Source organism: Tachyglossus aculeatus, chromosome 4 (genome assembly GCF_015852505.1).
Source record: "Tachyglossus aculeatus isolate mTacAcu1 chromosome 4, mTacAcu1.pri, whole genome shotgun sequence".
NCBI classification, from domain to species: domain Eukaryota; kingdom Metazoa; phylum Chordata; class Mammalia; order Monotremata; family Tachyglossidae; genus Tachyglossus; species Tachyglossus aculeatus.
The window spans coordinates 18,269,556-18,291,989 of NC_052069.1; the positions used below are offsets into that span (position 1 = coordinate 18,269,556).

The following is a 22,434-nucleotide window of genomic DNA, read 5'->3' on the forward strand; positions in this document are numbered from 1 at the left end:
GCAGTTGCTATTTTGGACTTTCTGACTCTTTTCCCAGGTTTCCCCTATATCTTTGCACTAGAATTCAGAAAATCATTTGCCCTCTCTCTCATTACTAAGGTTCATTCCCTTCAAAATAACGGTATGATTATTTCTATGTGAGCTCAAGATGGAAATCCAGGTTTACACCTTTGTAAATTGTCCCCTTCCCTATACTTGCCAGCAATCTGTCTCTTTAAAAAAAAAAAGTTTTCATGAACTTCCTTAGTAACCCTGTTGCTAGGATCAGTGTTTTTTGTTATGTGAAACTGCACATTGAAACTTCCGAAGGGCTGCCCAAGAAAATCCAGTTAGGGTTTAAACATTTCCCTTTGGATTCTTTTAGAAAGCTCAACTTTCTCCAGGTTTCTTTTGTCTTAAGCAAGCTGAACCTCCGAGGTGACTTTTGTAATATTTCTCAAGGTAAATTGTTTCATCAAATGACCCATGGAGGACACCCTAGCATATTCCTCTTTTCAGTCAAAATGCCTAGAGCTCAATCAATCTGTTGATCTTTGCCTCGCCAGGTGGAGTTATGTTTCATTTATTTTCTTCCAGTTGAATGAATGGCTATAATTATTCCAAAATAGTTTTATTTCTCGTTTGGTAGCAGAAGAGCGAGAAGAAACGCTAGTAAAATTCCCGAAACTGTTTAAAGGCTGGTTCCTTTGTGCTTTTTCATGTTACTTGGACCACGTACGTTGGCTACTGTGTGTATGTCTTTGATAAACATGTTGCTGTGTTTTGCAGTTCCCGACCTTTCATCGAAATTCCAGGAATCCGGCAATCTGAGTGAGCACAGGAACTATTGTCTGATGGAAGAACCAATGCGGGGCCGTTGCTACTGCAAGCATCACTTTTCTTGGCAGTAAGAAATGTGGAATTCCAGGGGGGGCTTAACATCTACCATTCAGAGAGAATTATTGCCACTCTTAAAAGGAACTGAGGCAATAGCATGACTATAAGATGTTTTTCTCCTTGGTGAATCTCATTTAGGAGATGAAATTACGCATTGGGTTTATTGCATAGATTTTAGAACTAATTTCCTGCAAAGAGAAAGAACATTTTAGCTCATTAAGGATCGGCAGATGGAAGGCTCCTTCTGAAGTATTTTTTTATCATTTTTTTCCATCAGCAAGTCCACTCACTGCTGCTGTACGTGGGAGGCTTCAAACTGAAATTGTTCATAAGGACAAAGCGCTGTGTATTTACAGCACAGTGATTGCCAAGGAGAGTTACTGTAGGCATCATGAATATAAATGTTGCTCCAATTATACTAATGATGCTAATTTACTTGAGTGATACATTTAGGGAGACAAGATACTGCAGATTCTGTTTTAAGCACAATCAATCGATCGTATTTATTGAGCGCTTACTGTGTGCAGAGCACTGTACTAAGCGCTTGGGAAGTACAAGTTGGGAACATATAGAGACAGTCACTACCCAACAGTGGGCTCACAGTCTAAAAGACAGATTATTGGCTAATCTTTTTTTTTAATCCTTTGGTGCTCTTTAGATTGTCTGCAAACTTGGGTTTAAGGAAAGGTCAGAAAGGAAAGGGAAAAAGTGCCCTTTTTGAACTTCCTACCTTATCTTTAGATGCCCAGTCCTTTTTCTTCATGGACAATACATGGATTTTAAAAGATGAATTGTAAGGCAACTCTGTTATATTTCAGTTTGGTAACTGGTTTTCTCTACACCTCACTCTCCTTGTTTTTTGTATGAACAAGTGTTTACACCTAAGGAATTGAGATAGGCCAGTGGGTTTTTTTTAAACTATTGGATTCTTCTGCAGTAACATTGTATCCCTTTTCTTTCTTATTTTTAAGGAATTGAGATAGGCCAGTGGGTTTTTTTTAAGCTATTGGATTCTTCTGCAGTAACATTGTATCCCTTTTCTTTCTTATTTTTAAGAGTACCTTTTCCCTACTTCGTTTAGTTTCTAATTTTCTAATTCCTATAACTCTCTATGCCTCAGCCCTCTTCTGCCTCACTATAAATTACTGTAATAATAATGACAATAACAATAATTGCGGTATTGCTTACACACTTACTATGTGCCAAGCACTGTACTAGTCACAGTCAATCATATCTATTAAGTGCTTATTATTAATAATAATTATTATGGTATTTATTAAGTGGTTACTATGTGCCAGGCACTGTACTAAGCACTGGGGTGGATACAAGCAAATCGGGTTGGACAAAGTACCTGTCCCACCTGGGGTTCACGTTCTCAGTCTCCATTTTACAGATGAGGTAACTGAGGCACAGAGAAGTGAAGTGACTTGCCCAAGGTCACACAGCAGACAGGTGGCAGAGCCGGGATTAGAACCCACGACCTTCTGACTTCCACTACTCCATGTGCAGAGCACTGTACTAAATGCTTGGAAGAGTACAAGACAACAATAGACAGACACATTCCCTACCCACAGTGAGTTTATAGACTAGAGGGGGAGACAAACATTGATATAAATAAAAAAACTGTGGATATAATAATAATAATAATAATAATAATAATAATAATAATAATAATAATAATAATAAAAATTGGCATTTGTTAAGCGCTTACTATGTGCAAAGCACTGTTCTAAGCGCTGGGGGGGGATACAGGGTGATCAGGTTGTCCCACGTGGGGCTCACCGTCTTAATCCCCATTTTACAGATGAGGTAACTGAGGTCCAGAGAAGTTAAGTGACTTGCCCAAGATCACACAGCAGGCGTGTGGTGGAGTTGGGATTCGAACCCATGACCTCTGACTCCAAAGCCTGGGCTCTTTCCACTGAGCCACGTTGCTTTGTGCTGTGGGGCTGGGGGATGGTGGTAAATAAAGGGAGCAAATCAGGATAATAATAATAGTGATGGCATTTATTAAGCACTTACTATGGGCAAAGCATTGTTCTAAGCCCTGGGGAGGTTACAAGGTGATCAGGTTGTCCTACGGGGGGCTCACAGTCTTCATCCCCATTTTCCAGATGAGGTAACTGAGGCACAGAGAAGTGAAGTGACTTGCCCAAAGTCACACAGCTGACAATTGGCAGAGCCGGGATTTGAACCCACGACCTCTGGCTCCAAAGCCTGTGCTCTTTTCACTAAGCCACGCTTCTGGGTAATGAGGGAAGGAGTGGGAGAAGAGGAAAGGACGGCTTAATCAGAGAAGGCCTCTTGGAGGAGATGTGTCTTTAATATGGCTTTGGAGGTGGGGAGAGTCATTGTCCGCTGGATACGAGGAAGGAGGGTGTTCCAAGCCAGAGGCAGGATGAGGGCGAGAAGGCATCGGCAAAATAGATGAAATGGATGTACAGTGAGAAGGTTGGCATTAGACGAGCAAAGTGCGCGGATGGGGTTGTAGCAGGAGAGTAGAGAGGTGAGGTAGGAGAGGGCAAGGTGATCGAGTTCTTTAAAGCCAACGGTGAGGAGTTTCTTTTTAATGTGGAGGTGGATGGGCAACCACTGGAGTTTCTCGAGGAGTAGGGAAGCCCGGCCTGAACATTTTGTAGAAAAATGATCTGGGCAGCAGAGTGAGGTACGCACTGGAGTGGGGAGAGACAGGAGGTGGTGAGGACAGCAAGGAAGCTGATGTAACAAGCCCTGGCGTAGAGAAAAGATCATCAAATCCCTCATGGGGCTCACCTTCTAAGTAGGAGGGAGAACAGCTTTTGAATCCCCTTTTTTCAGGTGAGGGAACTGAAGATTATATGTTGCCGATTTGTACTTCCCAAGCGTTTAGTACAGTGCTCTGCACACAGTAAGTGCTCAATAAATAATGCCCTCCCTCTGCCCATCCGCCAAGCTGGCTCTCTTCCTCCCTTCAAGGCCCTACTGAGAGCTCACCTCCTTCAGGAAGCCTTCCCAGACTGAGCCCCCTCCTTCCTCTCCCTCTCCATCCCCCCATCTTACCTCCTTCCCTTTTCCCTTCCCCACAGCACCTGTATATATGTATATATGTTTGTACATATTTATTACTCTATTTATTTTACTTGTACATATCTATCCTATTTATTTTATTTTGTTAGTATGTTTGGTTTTGTTCTCTGTCTCCCCCTTCTAGACTGTGAGCCCACTGTTGGGTAGGGACTGTCTCTATATGTTGCCAACTTGTACTTCCCAAGCGCTTAGTACAGTGCTCTGCACACAGTAAGCGCTCAATAAATACGATTGATTGATTGATTGATTGAATGAATGAAAGTAAGCACTCAGTGAATACGATTGAATGAATGATTAGGTCCCACATGGGGCTCACATTCTAAGTAGGAGGGAGAACAGGTTTTGAACGCCCTTTTTTCAGGTGAGGGAACTGAAGATTATATGTTGCCGATTTGTACTTCCCAAGCGTTTAGTACAGTGCTCTGCACACAGTAAGTGCTCAATAACTACGATTGAATGAATGAATGAAAGTAAGCACTCAATTAATACGATTGAATGAATGATCAGGTCCCACTTGGGGCTCACATTCTAAGCAGGAGGGAGAACAGGTTTACCAACTTGTCCTTCCCAAGCGCTTAGTGCAGTGCTCTGCACACAGTAAGTGCTCAATAAATACGATTGAGTGAAGGAATGAATAAATATTCCCTTCTGGCTCAGTGGAAAGAGCCCAGTCATGGGAGTCAGAGGTCATGGGTTCGAATCCCGACTCCACCACTTGACAGCTGTGTGACCTTGGGCCACTTAACTTCTTTGGGCCTCAGTTCCCTCATCTGGAAAATGGGGATGAAGACTGTGAGCCCCACGTGGGACAACCTGATCACCTTGTATCTACCCCAGCACTTAGAGCAGCGCTTGGCACATAGTAAGTTCAGTTCTGTGTCCCCTCTATTCTTCACGTAGAGAAGGAGAGTGGCTCAGTGGAAAAGAGCCCGGGCTTTGGAGTCAGAGGTCGTGGGTTCTAATCCCGGCTCCACCGCTTGTCAGCTGTGTGACTTTGGCCATGTCACTTCACTTCTCTGGGCCTCAGTTACCTCATCTGGAAAATGGGGATTTTTTAAAATGACATTTATTAAGCGCTTACTATGTGCAAAGCACTGTTCTAAGCGCTGGGGAGATTACAAGGTGATCAGGTTGTCCCATGGGGGGCTCACAGTCTTAATCCCCATTTTGCAGATGAGGTAACTGAGGCCCAGAGAAGTGAAGTGACTTGCCCAACATCACACATCTGACAAGTGGCGGAGCCGGAATTTGACCCGATGACCTCTGACTCCAAAGCCCATGATCCTTCCACTGAGCCACACTGCTTCCCCAATAATGATGGCATTTATTAAGCGCTTACTATGTGCAAAGCACTGTTCTAAGCACTGGAGAGGTTACAAGGTGATCAGCTTGTCCCACGGGGGGCTCACAGTCTTAATCCCTATTTTATTCATTCATTCATTCAATCGTATTTATTGAGCACTTACTGTGTGCAGAGCACTGTACTAAGCACTTGGAAAGTACAAGTTGGCAACATATAGAGACGGTCCCTACCCAACAGCGGGCTCACAGTCTAGAAGGGGGAGACAGACAACAAAACCAAACATACTAACAAAATAAAATAAATAGAATAAATATGTACAAATAAAATGAATAGAGTAATAAATACATACAAACATAAATACATATATACAGGTGCTGTGGGGAGGGGAAGGAGGTAAGGTGGGGGGATGGGGAGGGGGAGGAAGGGGAGAGGAAGGAGGGGGCTCAGTCTGGGAAGGCCTCCTGGAGGAGGTGAGCTCTCAGTAGGGCTTTGAAGGGAGAAGAGAGCTAGCTTGGCGGATGTGCGGAGATGAGGTAACTGAGGCACAGAGAAGTTAAGTGACTTGCCCGAAGTCACACAGCTGACAATTGGCGGAGCTGGGGTTTGAACCCATGACCTCTGACTCCAAAGCCCATGCTCTTTCCACTGAGCCATGCTGCTTCTCAACAGTGATTAAGGGATTAAGATTATTAAGATTAACAGGGATTAATCAATCAATCAATCGTATTTATTGAGCGCTTACTGTGTGCAGAGCACTGTACTAAGCGCTTGGGAAGTACAAGTTGGCAACATATAGAGACAGTCCCTACCCAACAGTGGGCTCACAGTCTAAAAGGGGGAGACAGAGAACAAAACCAAATATACTAACAAAATAAAATAAATAGATTAAGATTGTGAACCCCACATGGGACAACCTGATCACCCTGTTTCCTCCCCAGCACTTCGAACAGTGCTTTGCACATAGTAAGCTCTTAACAAACACCAAAATTATTATTATTATTATTATTTAACTTCTCTGTACTTCGGTTTCCCCATCTGTTGAATGGGGATCAAATAACTCTTCTCCCTCCCTCTTAGACTGTGAGCTCCATGTGGGACAGGAACTGGTTTCTGATCCGATTAACTTATATCCTCCCCTTCGATTGGCGCAGAATAAATGCTTTATAAATTCCGCAATTATTATTCTGGCCCCCTCTACTCAGCCTTTATCAGGAGGTCCCGGCTAATTTGGACTTTAGGACTACATCATCTTCCATTTTGGGTTTCTAGGAAGGCTGCAGATGTGCTTCTAGACTGTGAGCCCACTGTTGGGTAGGGACCGTCTCTATATGTTGCCAACTTGTTCTTCCCAAGTGCTTAGCACAGTGCTCTGCACACAGTAGGTGCTCAATAAATACGATTGAATGAATGAATGTGCTTTCTGTGCAGTATTTAGGAGCGATCTGCACGCCAGCCATTGTGTAAGGAAGCTGAGATGGCCTAAATGGGTTTGACTGAGGATCCGAGGAGAACAGAAATGGTTGCAGGGAATTCCGAGCCACGTACAGGCCTCAAGCCATCGGTTTTATTATGTTGCATTTGACACCCGCTGTTAGTTCTCTGGTCTACGTCAAATCTTTAAAAATCATCGATAAAACACCTATCTTCAGTAGAGGCTTCCCATTTTCCCAAAGCAAGAAGAAGGTAGCTATTTCGTTGTTGGATTCTTGTCTCGTCAGTGACATTTTCATCATTATTTTCCACTGTTAGTTCTCCGGTCTATGTCAAATCTTTAAAAATCATTGATAAAACACCTATCTTCAGTAGAGGCTTCCCATTTTCCCAAAGCAAGAAGGCGGCAGATATTTTGTTGTTGGATTCTTGTCTCGTCAGTGACATTTTCATCATTATTTTCCACTGTTAGTTCTCCGGTCTATATCAAATCTTTAAAAATCATTGATAAAACTGCTATCTTCAGTAGAGGCTTCCCATTTTCCAAAAGCAAGAAGAAGGTTGATATTTCGTTGTTGGATTCTTGTCTCGTCAGTGACATTTTCATCATTATTTTCCACTGTTAGTTCTCCGGTCAATGTCAAATCTTTAAAAATCATTGATAAAACAGCTATCTTCAGTAGAGGCTTCCCATTTTCCAAAAGCAAGAAGAAGGTAGATATTTCGTTGTTGGATTCTTGTCTCGTCAGTGACATTTTCGTCATTATTTTCCACTGTTAGTTCTCCGGTCTGTGTCAAATCTTTAAAAATCATTGATAAAACAGCTATCTTCAGTAAATCATTGATAAAACAGCTATCTTCAGTAGAGGCTTCCCACTTTCCAAAAGCAAGAAGAAGGTTGATATTTCGTTATTGGATTCTTGTCTCGTCAGTGACATTTTCATCATTATTTTCCACTGTTAGTTCTCTGGTCTACGTCAAATCTTTAAAAATCATTGATAAAACAGCTATCTTCAGTAGAGGCTTCCCATTTTCCAAAAGCAAGAAGAAGGTAAATATTTCGTTGTTGGATTCTTGTCTCATCAGTGACATTTTCATCATTATTTTCCACTGTTAGTTCTCCAGTCTTTGTCAAATCTTTAAAAATCATTGATAAAACAGCTATCTTCAGTAGAGGCCTCCCATTTTCCAAAAGCAAGAAGAAGGTAGATATTTCGTTGTTGGATTCTTGTCTCGTCAGTGACATTTTCATCATGATTTTCCACCATTAGTTCTCCGGTCTATGTCAAATCTTTAAAAATATTGATAAAACAGCTATCTTCAGTAGAGGCTTCCCATTTTCCAAAAGCAAGAAGAAGGTAGATATTTCGTTGTTGGATTCTTGTCTCGTCAGTGATATTTTCATCATTATTTTCCACTGTTAGTTCTCTGGTCTATGTCAAATCTTTAAAAATCATTGATAAAACAGCTATCTTCAGTAGAGGCTTCCCATTTTCCAAAAGCAAGAAGAAGGTAGATATTTCGTTGTTGGATTCTTGTCTCGTCAGTGACATTTTCGTCATTATTTTCCACTGTTAGTTATCTTGTCTGTGTCAAATCTTTAAAAATCATTGATAAAACAGCTATCTTCAGTAAATCATTGATAAACCAGCTATCTTCAGTAGAGGCCTCCCATTTTCCAAAAGCAAGAAGAAGGTAGATATTTCGTTGTTGGATTCTTGTCTCGTCAGTGACATTTTCATCATTATTTTCCACTGTTAGTTCTCCGGTCTATGTCAAATCTTTAAAAATCATTGATAAAACAGCTATCTTCAGTAGAGGCCTCCCATTTTCCAAAAGCAAGAAGAAGGTAGATATTTCGTTGTTGGATTCTTGTCTCGTCAGTGACATTTTCATCATTATTTTCCACTGTTAGTTCTCTGGTCTATGTCAAATCTTTAAAAATCATTGATAAAACAGCTATCTTCAGTAAATCATTGATAAAACAGCTATCTTCAGTAGAGGCTTCCCATTTTCTAAAAGCAAGAAGAAGGTAGATATTTCGTTGTTGGATTCTTGTCTCGTCAGTGACATTTTCATCATTATTTTCCACTGTTAGTTCTCTGGTCTGTGTCAAATCTTTAAAAATCATTGATAAAACAGCTATCTTCAATAAATCATTGATAAAACAGCTATCTTCAGTAGAGGCCTCCCATTTTCCAAAAGCAAGAAGGTAGATATTTCATTGTTGGATTCTTGTCTCGTCAGTGAAATTTTCATCATTATTTTCCACTGTTACTTCTCCGGTCTATGTCAAATCTTTAAAAGTCATTGATAAAACAGCTATCTTCAGTAGAGGCTTCCCATTTTCCAAAAGCAAGAAGAAGGTAGATATTTCGTTGTTGGATTCTTGTCTCGTCAGTGACATTTTCATCATTATTTTCCACTGTTAGTTCTCTGGTCTGTGTCAAATCTTTAAAAATCATTGATAAAACAGCTATCTTCAGTAAATCATTGATAAAACAGCTATCTTCAGTAGAGGCTTCCCATTTTCCAAAAGCAAGAAGAAGGTAGCTATTTCGTTGTTGGATTCTTGTCTTGTCAGTGACATTTTCGTCATTATTTTCCACTGTTAGTTCTCTGGTCTGTGTCAAATCTTTAAAAATAATTGATAAAACAGCTATCTTCAGTAAATCATTGATAAAACAGCTATCTTCAGTAGAGGCTTCCCATTTTCCAAAAGCAAGAAGAAGGTAGATATTTCGTTGTTGGATTCTTGTCTCGTCAGTGACATTTTCGTCATGATTTTCCACTGTTAGTTCTCTGGTCTATGTCAAATCTTTAAAAATCATTGATAAAACAGCTATCTTCAGTAGAGGCTTCCCATTTTCCAAAAGCAAGAAGAAGGTAGATATTTCGTTGTTGGATTCCTGTCTCGTCAGTGACATTTTCTTCATTATTTTCCACTGTTAGTTCTCTGGTCTATGTCAAATCTTTAAAAATCATTGATAAAACAGCTATCTTCAGTAGAGGCTTCCCATTTTCCAAAAGCAAGAAGAAGGTAGATATTTCGTTGTTGGATTCTTATCTCGTTAGTGACATTTTCATCATTATTTTCCCAGCTAGGACCCGGCCATAGCCGAAATGAATCTAAATGAAGAAACACAGAGAATCATTACTGAGGTAAATTTCCTGTTAGTTACTTGTGCAATTGTAGAAAGGACACGAAGGGATATTTATCATGAGTAAAAAAAATTAAATGTAAAAAAAAAAATTACATCTTCACCTTCACAAATGCTTTCTCTTCTCCCTAAGAGCGCGTCTTGGTTTTAAATGGACCTCTTTGAACAGAGAAAGAGATGCGGAGTCTAAATAGTCTAAAGAGGATGAATCCAATATGTCTGGACTGCTCAAAAAAGACTATATCTTCATCTAAAAATTGTATATCATCGTGTGATCGGTGTATTTAAAACACACACAGAGACAGACACACACAAACACACACAAGCAATCACACATCCAAATGAGTTAACTTTAAGAGGAAAATGAGTAAATTAAATGTTTAACAATTTACCAGCAAATCACAGTTCACTAAGTCTCCCATCCATTTCTGTTTCAAGCACCCATTTCATGGAACAAACATTGTACATTAATGCCTCAAACCTAGAGAACTAGATTTTTTTTTCTTTAAAAAAAATAAAGAATAGTAAATTATACCATTTACTTTTGACAAAGGAATTTCTTGACGATGATGAATCACACGTTGAGAAACTGAAGAAGACTTTGAAAATTCAAAGGCAAAAAAGGAAGAAACGAGTAAGTACCGCAAAAATTTGTTTTTCTATGTTGGGTTTTGGTTTTTATGCTAGGCATCATTCACTCAGTCAGTCAGTCATAATTATTGAGCGCTTACTGTGGGCAGAGAACTGTACTAAACACTTGGGAGAGGTCAATATGACAATAAATAGACACGTTCCTTGGCTCTATTTTACTTGTACATATTCTATTTTGTTAATATGTTTTGTTTTGTTGTTTGTCTCCCCCTTCTAGACTGTGAGCCCGCTGTTGGGTAGGGACCATCTCTGTATGTCGCCAACTTGGACTTCCCAAGCGCTTAGTACAGTGCTCTGCACACAGTAAGCGCTCAATAAATACAATTGAATGAATGAATGAATGAACGAGCATGGGCTTTGGCGTCAGAGGTCATGGGTTCAAATCCCAGCTCCACCAATTGTCAGCTGTGTGACTTTGGGCAAGTCACTTAACTTCTCTGTGCCTCAGTTACCTCATCTGTAAAATGGGGATTGTGAGCCCCCCCGTGGGACAGCCTGATCGCCTTGTATCTTCCCCAGCGCTTAGAACAATGCTTTGCACATAGTAAAAGCTTAATAAATGCCATTATTATTATTGTTATTATTATTATTATTATTATTGTTATTATTATTATTATTATTATTACAATGAGCTTAAAGTCTAGAGGCAGGGAGACAGAAATTAATATAAATAAATCATAAATCATCATCCTCATCATCATCAATCGTATTTATTGAGCGCTTACTATGTGCAGAGCACTGTACTAAGCGCTTGGGAAGTACAAATTGGCAACACATAGAGACAGTCCCTACCCAACAGTGGGCTCACAGTCTAAAAGGGGGAGACAGAGAACAAAACCAAACATACTAACAAAATAAAATAAATAGAATAGATATGTACAAATAAAATAAATAAATAAATAAATGTGTAAGTAAGTGCTGTGGGGCTGAGATGGGGGGAAGAACAAAGGGAGCAAGTCGCGGTGATGTAGAAAAGAGTGGGAGAAGAAGAAAGGGGGGCTTAATAAGGAGGAGGAGACATGTCTTCAGTAAAACTTTGAAGGTGGGGAGAGTAATTGTCTGGCGGATTTGAGAAGGGAGGGTGTCCTGGGCCAGAGGCAGGACTTGGGCTAGGGATCAGCGGCAAGATAGGCGAGATCGAAGCACCGTGAGAAGGTTGGCATCAGAAGAGCAAAGTGTGTGGCCTGGGTTGTAGATGGAGAGTAGTGAGGTGAGGTAATAAATAATAATGATGGCATTTATTAAGCGCTTACTATGTGCAAATCGCTGTTCTAAGCGCTGGAGAGGCTACAAGGCAATCAGGTTGTCCCACGGGGGGCTCACAGTCTTAATCCCCATTTTCCCGATGAGGTAACTGAGGCCCAGAGAAGTGAAGTAATAATAATAATAACGATGGCATTTGTTAAGCGCTTACTATGTGCAAAGCACTGTTCTAAGCGCTGGGAGGGATACAGTGTGATCAAGTTGTCCCACGTGGGGCTCACAGTCTTCATCCCCATTTTGACAGATGAGGTCACTGAGGCTCAGAGAAGTTAAGTGACTTGCCCAAAGTCACGCAGCTGGATTGGCAGAGCATGGATTTGGACCCATGACCTCTGACTCCAAAGCCTGTGCTCTTTCCACTGAGCCACGCTGCTTGCCCAAAGTCACACAGCTGACAATTGGCGGAGCCGGGATTGGAACCCATGACCTCTGACTCCAAAGCCCGGGCTCTCTCTTTCCACTGAGCCACGCTGCTGCTTCTCAGGAGGGAGCAAGGTGATGGACTGCTTTAAAGCGAATGGTGAGGAGCTTCTCTTTGATGTGGAGTTAGATGGGCAACCACTGGACTTGTTTGAGGAGTGGGGAAACATGTCCCGAATGTTTTTGTAGAAAATTGATCTGGGCAGCAGAGTGAACATCCTCCCCCTGGCCTGGAATGTCCTCCCTCCGCACATCCGCCAAGCTAGCTCAATTCCTCCCTTTAAAGCCCTACTGAGAACTCACCTCCTCCAAGAGGCCTTCCCACGCTGAGCTCCCTTTTTCCTCTCCTCCTCCCCATCTCCCCCGCCCTACCTCCTTCCCCTCCCCACAGCACCTGAATATATGTCTGTACAGATTTATCACTCTATTTATTTTACTTGTACATATTTACTATTTATTTTGTTAATGATGTGCATTTGGCTTTAATTCTATTTGTTCTGACGACTTGACACCTGTCCCCATGCTTTGTTGTCTGTCTCCCCCCTCTAGACTGTGAGCCCGTTGCTGGGTCTCTATATGTTGCCAACTTGTACTTCCCAAGCGCTTAGTCCAGTAAGGGCTCAATAAATACGATTGAATGAATGAATGAATGACTGGAGTCATTAAATTTTACTTGTACATATCTATTCTATTTATTTTATTCTGTTAGTATGTTTGGTTTTGTTCTCTGTCTCCCCCTTTTAAACTGTGAGCCCACTGTTGGGTAGGGACTGTCTCTAGATGTTGCCAACTTGGACTTCCCAAGCGCTTAGTACAGTGCTCTGCACACAGTAAGCGCTCAATAAATAAGATTGATTGATTGATTGATTGATTGGGGAGAGACAGGAGGCTGGGAGGTCAGCTAGGAGGCTGATGCAGCAATCCAAGCGGGGTGGGATGAGTGACTGTAGTAACGTAGTAGCAGTTTGGATGGAGAACAAAGGGCAGATTTGAGCGATGTTGTAAAGGCGGGACCAACTGGATTTAGTGGTGGATTGAATATGTGGGTTGACTGAGAGAGAGGAGTCAGGGATAACGCCAAGTTTCCGGGCTTGTGAGACAGGAAGGGTGGTTACGCCGCTACAGTGATGGGAAAGTCAGGGTTTGGGTGGGAAGATGAGTTCTGTTTTTGGACTTGCTATGCTTGGGTGGACACCCAAGTAGAGATGTCTTGAAGGCAGGAGGAAATGCTAGACTGCAGAGAGGGAGATAAATCAGGGCTGGAGATGTAGATTTTGAAATCATCCACGGAGAGGTGGTAGTGGAAACAATGGGAGCGAATGAGTTCTCCATGGGAGTGGGTGTAGATGGAGAATAGAAGGGGACCCAGAACTGAATCTTGAGAGATCCCCACAGTTAGGGGATGGGAGGCCGAGGGGGAACCTGTGAGGGAGGCTGAGAATGAATGACCAGAGAAATAAGAGGCTGTTTTATATATGTATATATATATATATGATACATATCTCTTTCTATTCTCTCTCTCAATATGTTTGTACATATTTATTACACTATTTATTTATTTTACTTGTACACATCTATTCTATTTATTTTATTTTGTTAGCATGTTTGGTTTTGTTCTCTGTCTCCCCCTTTTAGACTGTGAGCCCACTGTTGGGTAGGGACTGTCTCTATATGTTGCCAACTTGGACTTCCCAAGCGCTTAGTACAGTGCTCTGCACACAGTAAGTGCTCAATAAATACGATTGATTGATTGATATATATAAAGCTTCAGTGCTTCATAGCTGTATCTTATCTGAACCCAGCCACACATCGCTCTCTCTCCGTAAGAAATATTTATTATTATTGATGGCATTTATTAAGCCCTTACTATGTGCAGAGCACTGTTCTAAGCGCTGGGGAGGTTACAAGGTGATCAGGTTGTCCCACAGGGGGCTCACAGTCCTCATCCCTATTTTACAGATGAGGTAACTGAGGCTCAGAGAAGTTAAGTGACTTGCCCATGGTCACACAGCAGACACGTGGCAGAGCTGGGATTTGAACTCATGACCTCTGACTCCAAAGGCCGGGCTCTTTCCACTGAGCCACACTGTCTCTCTATGGATACTCTATGGATAAAAATAGAAATTAGGAAAGAGTCACTGGGAGAGGTAAAGGAAAAGGTGAAAATGCGTATAACATAAGATTGTTTTCTGGATAGTCATGAATCTACATTTTTCAGATTCCCCTTTTTATTTTTCATTTTGTTAGTATGTTTGGTTTTGTTCTCTGTCTCCCCCTTCTAGACTGTGAGCCCGCTGTTGGGTAGGGACTGTCTCTATGTGTTGCCAACTTGTACTTCCCAAGCGCTTAGTACAGTGCTCTGCACACAGTAAGCGCTCAATAAATACGATTGATTGATTGATTGATATAAAAGCTCAAGGAGCAGGAGCTGTCTGCCCATTGGACGTGTGCAGTAATGCCAAACTCTGGAGGAGGTTGCTCAGAGCTGGGCAGGAGAGGAATAATAGTAATAATAGTATACTATTATTAGTATAGTAATAGTAATAATAGTAATAATAATAATATTAATGATAAATAATACCACTTGTTAAGCTCTTACTATGTGCCAGGCACTGTACTGAGCACTGTGGTGTATAAAAGCAAATCAGGTTGGACACAGTGCCTGTCCCACGTGGGGCTCACAGTCTCAATCCCCATTTTATAGATGAGGTTATTGAAGCCCAGAGAAGTGAAATGACTTGGCCAAGGTCACAGAGCAGACAAGTGGTGGAGTCCAGACAAGAACCCTTGTCCTTCTGACTCTTGGGTCCATGCTGTATCCACTAGGATATGCAGAGCACCATACTAAGCACTTGGAGCCCCCTCCTTCCTCTCCCCCTCCCCATCCCCCCCATCTTACCTCCTTCCCCTCCCCACAGCACTTGTATATATGTATATATGCTTGGATGTATTTATTACTCAATTTATTTATTTTATTTGTACATATTTATTCTATTTTATTTTGTTAATATGTTTTGTTTTGTTCTTTGTCTCCCCTTTCTAGACTGTGAGCCCGCTGTTGGGTAGGGACCGCCTCTATATGTTGCCAACTTGGACTTCCCAAGTGCTTAGTGCAGTGCTCTGCACACAGTAAGCGCTCAATAAATACGATTGAATGATGACTGAAGAATAAGCGCTTAGTACTGTGCTCTGCACACAGTAAGCGCTCAATAAATATGATTGAATGAATGAAGAATGAATGAATGAACAAGTGCTTGATACAGTGCTGTGCACACAGTAAACGTTCAATAGGATTGAATGAATGAAGAATGAATGGATGAAGAATGAATGAATGAAGAATAAGCGCTTAGTACAGTGCTCCGCACAGTAAGCACTCAATAAATACAATTGAATGAAGAATGAATGAAGAATAAGCACTTAGCACAGTGCTCTGCACAGTAATCGCTCAATAAATACGATTGAATGAATGCAGATTGAATGAAGAATAAGTGCTTAGTACAGTGCTCTGCACACAGTAAGCGCTCAATAAATGATTGAATGAATGAAGAATGAATGAATGAAGAACAAGTGCTTGGTACAGTGCTCTGCACACAGTAACCGCTCAATAGGATTGAATGAATGAATGAAGAGTTAATGAATGAAGAATAATCGCTTAGTACAGTGCTCTGCACAGTAGGCGCTTAATAAATACAATCAATAAATAATAATAAATTCCTCTCCCCCTCATCCCCCATCTTACCTCCTTCCCTTCCCCACAGCACCTGTATATATGTATATATGTTTGTACATATTTATTACTCTATTTATTTTACTTGTACATATCTATTTTATTTATTTCGTTAGTATGTTTGGTTTTGTTCTCTGTCTCCCCCTTCTAGACTGTGAGCCCACTGTTGGGTAGGGACCGTGTCCATGTGTTGCCAACTTCCCAAGCGCTTAGTACAGTGCTCTGCACACAGGAAGCGCTCAATAAATACTACTGATCGATCGATTGAATTGAATGAAGGATGAATGAAGAATGAGCTCTCTGCACACAGTAATCGTTCAACAAATACGACTGAATGAGTGAAGAATGAAGAAGCGCTTATTACTGTGCTCTGCACACCGTAAGTGCTCAATACGACTGAATGAAGAATGGATGAGTGAATGAAGACTAAATGCTTAGTACAGCGCTCGGCACACAGTAAGCGCTCAACGAATGCAACTGAATGAATGAATGATGGATGAATGAAGAATGAATGAATGAAGAATGAATGAATGAAGAATGAAGGGATGAAGAATGAATGAATGATGAATGAATGAAGAATGAATGAATGAAGAATGAATGAATGAAGAATGAATGAATGAAGAGTGAATGAAGACTGAATGAATGATGAATGAATGAATGAAGAATGAAGGGATGAAGAATGAGTGATGAATGAATGAAGAATGAATGAATGAATAATGAATGAATGAAGAATGAATGAAGAATGAATGAACGAATGAAGAATGAAGGGATGAAGAATGAATGAATGAATGAAGAATGAAGGGATGAAGAATGAATGAATGATGAATGAATAAAGAATGAATGAAGAATGAATGAATGAATGAAGAATGAATGAATGATGAATGAATGAAGGATGAAGAATGAATGAATGAAGAATGAATGAATGAAGAATGAATGAATGAAGAATGAATGAATGAAGAATAAGCGCTCAGTCCAGAGCTCAATAAATACGATTGAATGAATGAATGAATGAATGAATGACGTGGCTGAGGGCGCCTCAGGCCTACGCAGCGTGAGGAGTTCGGCTCTGGCGCATGCGCGCCTGCCTCCACATCAGCCCGGCGGGGAAGGAGGGTCACGTCGACGTGCGCGCTCCCGACGCGCGTGGCGGGCTGCGTGAGAAGCCGTGCAGTGCTGGCAGCCCCCGCTCTCTGACCCCGTCCCCGTGTCGTCCCCCTGCAGCTCCCGGATGCCTCCCCCGAGGAGCTGGAGGCGGGGGGAGCGAGCCTCGGCTTCCCACAGCCGCCGCCGGACCCGCACGCCTCCGACATGGACGTCCGCAGGACCACCCGCGGTAAGCGGCGCGGCGGGCACGCCTCCGTGCGCATGCGCGCACTACCGAGCCCACCCATTCGCGCATGCGCGGACTGTCGGCCCCGCCCATCGGCCGCGCCCCGTGCGCGTGCGCGCGCTGCCGGCCCCGCCCATCCCGCGCCCGCGCGCCACGCAGGTTCTCGCGAGAGTTAGGCGGCGCTGCTTTTCCCGCCGTTTTCTCGCCCGCCTTGCGTGGGCCCCGATCGTTACCCGGGCAACTCGTTCACTCATTCATTCATTCGATCAGTCGTATTTATTGAGCGCCTACTGTGTGCAGAGCACTGTACTAAGCGCTTGGGAAGTCCAAGTCGGCAACATAGAGAGACGGTCCCTACCCAACAGTGGGCTCACAGCCTAGAGAAGCAGCGTGGCTCAGTGGAAAGGGCCCGGGCTTTGGAGTCCGAGGTCATGGGTTCGAATCCCGACACCACCAATTGTCAGCTGTGTGACCTTGGGCAAGTCACTTAACATCTCTGGGCCTCAGTCACCTCATCTGTAAAATGGGGATGAAGACTGTGAGCCCCCCGTGGGACAGCCTGATCACCTTGTAACCTCCCCAGCGCTTAGAACAGTGCTTTGCACAGAGTAAGCGCTTAATAAATGCCATCCTCATTATTATTATTATTATTACAAGGGAGTGCTCTGCACATAGTAAGCGCTCAATAAATACGATGGATGATTCATTCAATCAGTTGTATTTATTGAGCGCTTACTGTGTGCAGAGCACTGTACTAAGCGCTTGGGAAGTACAAGTTGGCAACATAGAGAGACGGTCCCTACCCAACAGTGGGCTCACAGTCTACAAGGGGGAGACATTCATTCAATCAATCAATATGCTCTGCTCTGCACACAGTGCAGTGCTCTGCACACAGCGCTCAATAAATACGATTGATGACGATGATGAATCAATCATATTTATTGAGCGCTTACTGTGTGCAGAGCACTGTACTAAGCGCTTGGGAAGTACAAGTTGGCAACATGTAGAGACGGTCCCTACCCAACAGTGGGCTCACAGTCTAGAAGGGGGAGACATTCCTTCATTCATTCATTCAACTGTATTTATTGAGCGCTTACTGTGTGCAGAGCACTGTACTAAGCGCTTGGGAAGTAGTAGTCGGCAACATAGACGGTCCCTACCCAACAATGGGCCCACAGTCTAGAAAGGGGGAGACATACATTCATTCATTCAATCAGTCGTATTTATTGAGCGCCTACTGTGTGCAGAGCACTGTACTAAGTGCTTGGGAAGTCCAAGTTGGCAACATATAGAGACGGTTCCTACCCAACAGCGGGCTCACAGTCTAGAAGGGGGAGACATTCATTCATTCAATTGTATTTATTGAGCGCTTACAGTGTGCAGAGCACTGTACTAAGCGCTTGGGAAGTACAAGTTGGCAAAATATAGAGATGGTCCCTATCCAACAGTGGTCTCACAGTCTAGAAGGGGGAGACATTCATTCATTCATTCAATCGTATTTATTGAGCGCTTACTGTGTGCAGAGCACTGTACTAAGCGCTTGGGAAGTCCAAGTTGGCAACATATAGAGACAGTCCCTACCCAACAGCGGGCTCACAGTCTAGAAGGGGGAGACAGAGAACAAAACACCACGTATTAACAAAATAAAATGAATAGAATAAATATGTACAAATAAAGTAAAGTAATAAATACGTACAAACATATATACATCTATACAGGTGCTGTGGGGAAGGGAAGGAGGTAAGGCGGGGGGGATGGGAGGGGGAGAGGAAAGAGGGGGCTCAGTCTGGGAAGGCCTCCTATATGTTTGTACATATTTATTACTCTATGTATTATACTTGTAGATATTTATTCTATTTATTTTATTTTGTTAATATGTGTTGTTTTGTTGTCTGTCTTCCCCTTCTAGGCTGTGAGCCCACTGTTGGGTAGGGACCGTCTCTATATGTTGCCGACTTGTACTTCCCAAGCGCTTAATACAGTGCTGTGCACTCAGTAAGCACTTAATAAATACGATTGAATGAATGAATGTCACTCCCCTCCTCAAAAATCTCCAGTGGCAGCCAGTCAACCTTATGCATCAAGCAAAAACTCCTCAGCATGGCTCAGTGGAAGGAGCACGGGCTTTGGAGTCAGAGGTCATGGGTTCAAATCCCGGCTCGCCAGTTGTCAGCTGTGTGACCTAGGGCAAGTCACTTCACCTCTTTGGGCCACAGTTACTTCATCTGTACAATGGGGATTAAGACTGTGAGCTCTCCATGGGACAACCTGATCACCGTGTAACCTCTCCAGCACTTAGTGCATTGCACATAGTAAGTGATTAATAAACGCCATCATTATTATTATTATTCAAGGCTGTCCATCACCTCACCCCCTCCTACCTCACCTCCCTTCTCTCCTTCTACAGCCCACCCCACACCCTCCGCTCCTCCGCCGCCAATCTCCTCACCGTACCTCGTTCTCGCCTGTCCCGCCGTCGACCCACGTCCTCCCCCTGGCCTGGAATGGCCTCCCTCTGCCCCTCCGCCAACCTAGCTCTCTTCCTCCCTTCAAGGCCCTACTGAGAGCTCACCTCCTCCAGGAGGCCTTCCCAGACTGAGCCCCCTTTTTCCTCTCCTCCTCCCCACCCCCCCGCCCTACCTCCTTCCCCTCCCCACAACACCTGTATATGTGTTTGTACAGATTTATTGCCCTATTTTACTTGTACATATTTACTATTCTATTTATTTTGTTAATGATGTGCATATAGCTTTAATTCCATTTGTTCCTACCACTTGACACCTATCCCCATGTTTTGTTTTGTCGGTTCTGCTCTCTTCTTCTCCTTGTTCATTGTCTCCGCTTCTCTCCAGATACTTTTCAGAGGCTTCGGAGACCAGATTTAATTCCCAAACGTATTTTATTCCTCAGCGCTTTAGTACAGTGTTGTGCACATAGTATGTGCTTAATAAATGCCGTTACTACAATTACTTCTATGCTCACCAGATTTGGCTACTCTCTTCTCGCTCACTTGGAGTAGAGCAAATAAGGATATTAAGACTTGGGAAGGGACGAAAAGGCACCCTTATATTTGTAAATATAGTTGTCTATATCTACTCAGTTATAGAGCCTGAAGATGCCAGCGTGAAGTCACAGTCCTTAATCACAGTGGGCACACAAAAAAGTTATCCCTTGTGTTGTGTTTTAAGTTTGTAGCACTTCTTTTGCCTCCTTGTCTCTCTATAGGAAGGTTTTTGGGTTTTTTTTTTTTTTAAAAGAGCTATTCCCTTCTAAATGGCAAGGCTTCATACAGGCCTTTCCTCAGCAACTGACTTCCCATTTTCAGCTGGAATGTAACACTGTCTAAAACTTTGTTTTACCACGTCCATACTGTTAGGAATTTATCTTCTAAACCGCAAGCTCCTTGTGGGCAGGGAACAGCTCTACCGACTCTTATGGTGTACTTTTCCAAGCATCATCATCATCAATCGTATTTATTGAGCGCTTACTGTGTGCAGAGCACTGTACTAAGCGCTTGGGAAGTCCAATTGGGCAACATATAGAGACAGTCCCTACCCAACAGTGGGCCCACAATCTAAAAAGGGGGAGACAGAGAACAAAACCAAACATACTAACAAAATAAAATAAATAGGATAGATATGTACAAGTAAAATAAATAAAGAAATAAATAAATAGAGTAACAAATATGTACAGACATATATACATATATACAGGTGCTGTGGGGAAGGGAAGGAGGTAAGATGGGGGGGATGGAGGGGGGACGAGGGGGAGAAGCATTTAATGCATCACACAGAAACTCTCAATAAATGTGATGGACGCAATTGATTTTTATTTAAATAGACTCATAAAGCTCTTTAAAAAATATGTTATTCCTTGGTTGGTATTTGGAATTTGTTAACCTTGTTTAAGATTTTACATTTATATGTAAAGCAGCACGTCCTAGTGGAAAGAGTCCGGACAAGGGAGTTGGATGACCTGGGTTCTAATCCTGCTTCTGCTCCTTGGTTTAGGTGACCTTGGGCAAGTTACTTAACTTCTCTTTTAGACTGTGAGCCCACTGTTGGGTAGGGACCGTCTCTATATGTTGCCAACTTGTACTTCCCAAGTGCTCAGTACAGTGCTCTGCACACAGTAAGCGCTCAATAAATACGATTGATTCTCTGTGCCTCACTTTCCTCATCTGTAGGCATGGGGATTAAATCCTTCTCCCTCCTATTTAGACTGTGAGCTCCATATGGGATTTGATTATCTACCCAGTGCTTCGAACAGTGCTTGGCACGTAGTAAGCACTTAACAAATGCCATTATTATTATTGTACAATAATTATGGTATTCGTTAAGTGTTTACTATGTGCTGAGCACTGTTCTAAGTGCTGATCCGTCCCAGCACTTAGTACAGGGTTTGCCATATAGTAAGCACTTAATAATAATAATAATAATAATAATAATGGCATTTATTAAGCACTTACTATGTGCAAAGCACTGTTCTTAACGTATACCACAATTATTACTGTTTAAAGGGCTCAATGCTTAACTTTACTTCCAAAGTAGCGTTTTCAGTAAACAGTCAGCAGTAATAAGGCCACATAATGTGCACTTTTTTCTGGAAATAATTTGAAAAAGCACCTGATGTTCGTATCTGACCACTGCTCGATACTGAAGTCTGTTTCCCGAAAAGACAGCCAAGCCCATGGCCAATCGCGTTGAATGGCGTGATCAATCTAATGAGTTATCCTAACCTCTGTCAATCGGTTAAAAAGGTTGAAATGTGTGAAAGTAATATTTCATATCTAGTGTTTTTCTTTACCCTACAATAGTCTCTGTAAGTGTTAAGAGTTTATTGCCCTGGAAAATAAACTTTCCATTTCCTATCATTTAATTTTGAATTCCATTGGATTTTTCAATGTTTTTGTAACCAATTCAAAAGAATTGGCTCTGAGGTAATCCTTTAATCGAAGAAACCAGCATGGGTGAATAGGTAACAGCTGTTACTAATTAGGAAATGTGGGTTTGTAAGAAACAGCTTAACATTTGCTCTCTAATCCCTGAAGAGATGATGGAAGAAAGGAGATTGGGAACTTTCCGGCTGTTTGTTGCCTTTGGCCCTATTGTATGAAGAAAGAATTATCTCTATTTGGAATTAGGAGTTCTTAAAATAGTAGATGCCGGTGTTCTTGGTACGGGAATTTTTGTGGAGCCTCTTGTCC

At 42.3% G+C, this 22,434-nt stretch overlaps 1 protein-coding gene across 2 annotated transcripts in view; it reads left to right on the forward strand.

Moving 5' to 3' along the window:
* Positions 1–348: 348 nt before the first annotated feature.
* CC2D2A (coiled-coil and C2 domain containing 2A) overlaps positions 349–22,434 on the forward strand; it is a 185,507-nt gene continuing 163,421 nt past the window's right edge. The window contains exons 1-5 of one of the 2 annotated variants that reach the window (XM_038745219.1): positions 349–441; positions 769–886; positions 9,778–9,838; positions 10,391–10,471; positions 17,120–17,231. In XM_038745219.1, the coding sequence (XP_038601147.1) occupies positions 9,800–9,838; positions 10,391–10,471; positions 17,120–17,231 (232 nt within the window). In that variant the 5' untranslated portion in view covers positions 349–441; positions 769–886; positions 9,778–9,799. Of the gene's footprint in view, positions 442–768; positions 887–9,777; positions 9,839–10,390; positions 10,472–17,119; positions 17,232–22,434 lie in introns of those variants that run through there. The other variant, XM_038745218.1, reaches the window with a different exon arrangement.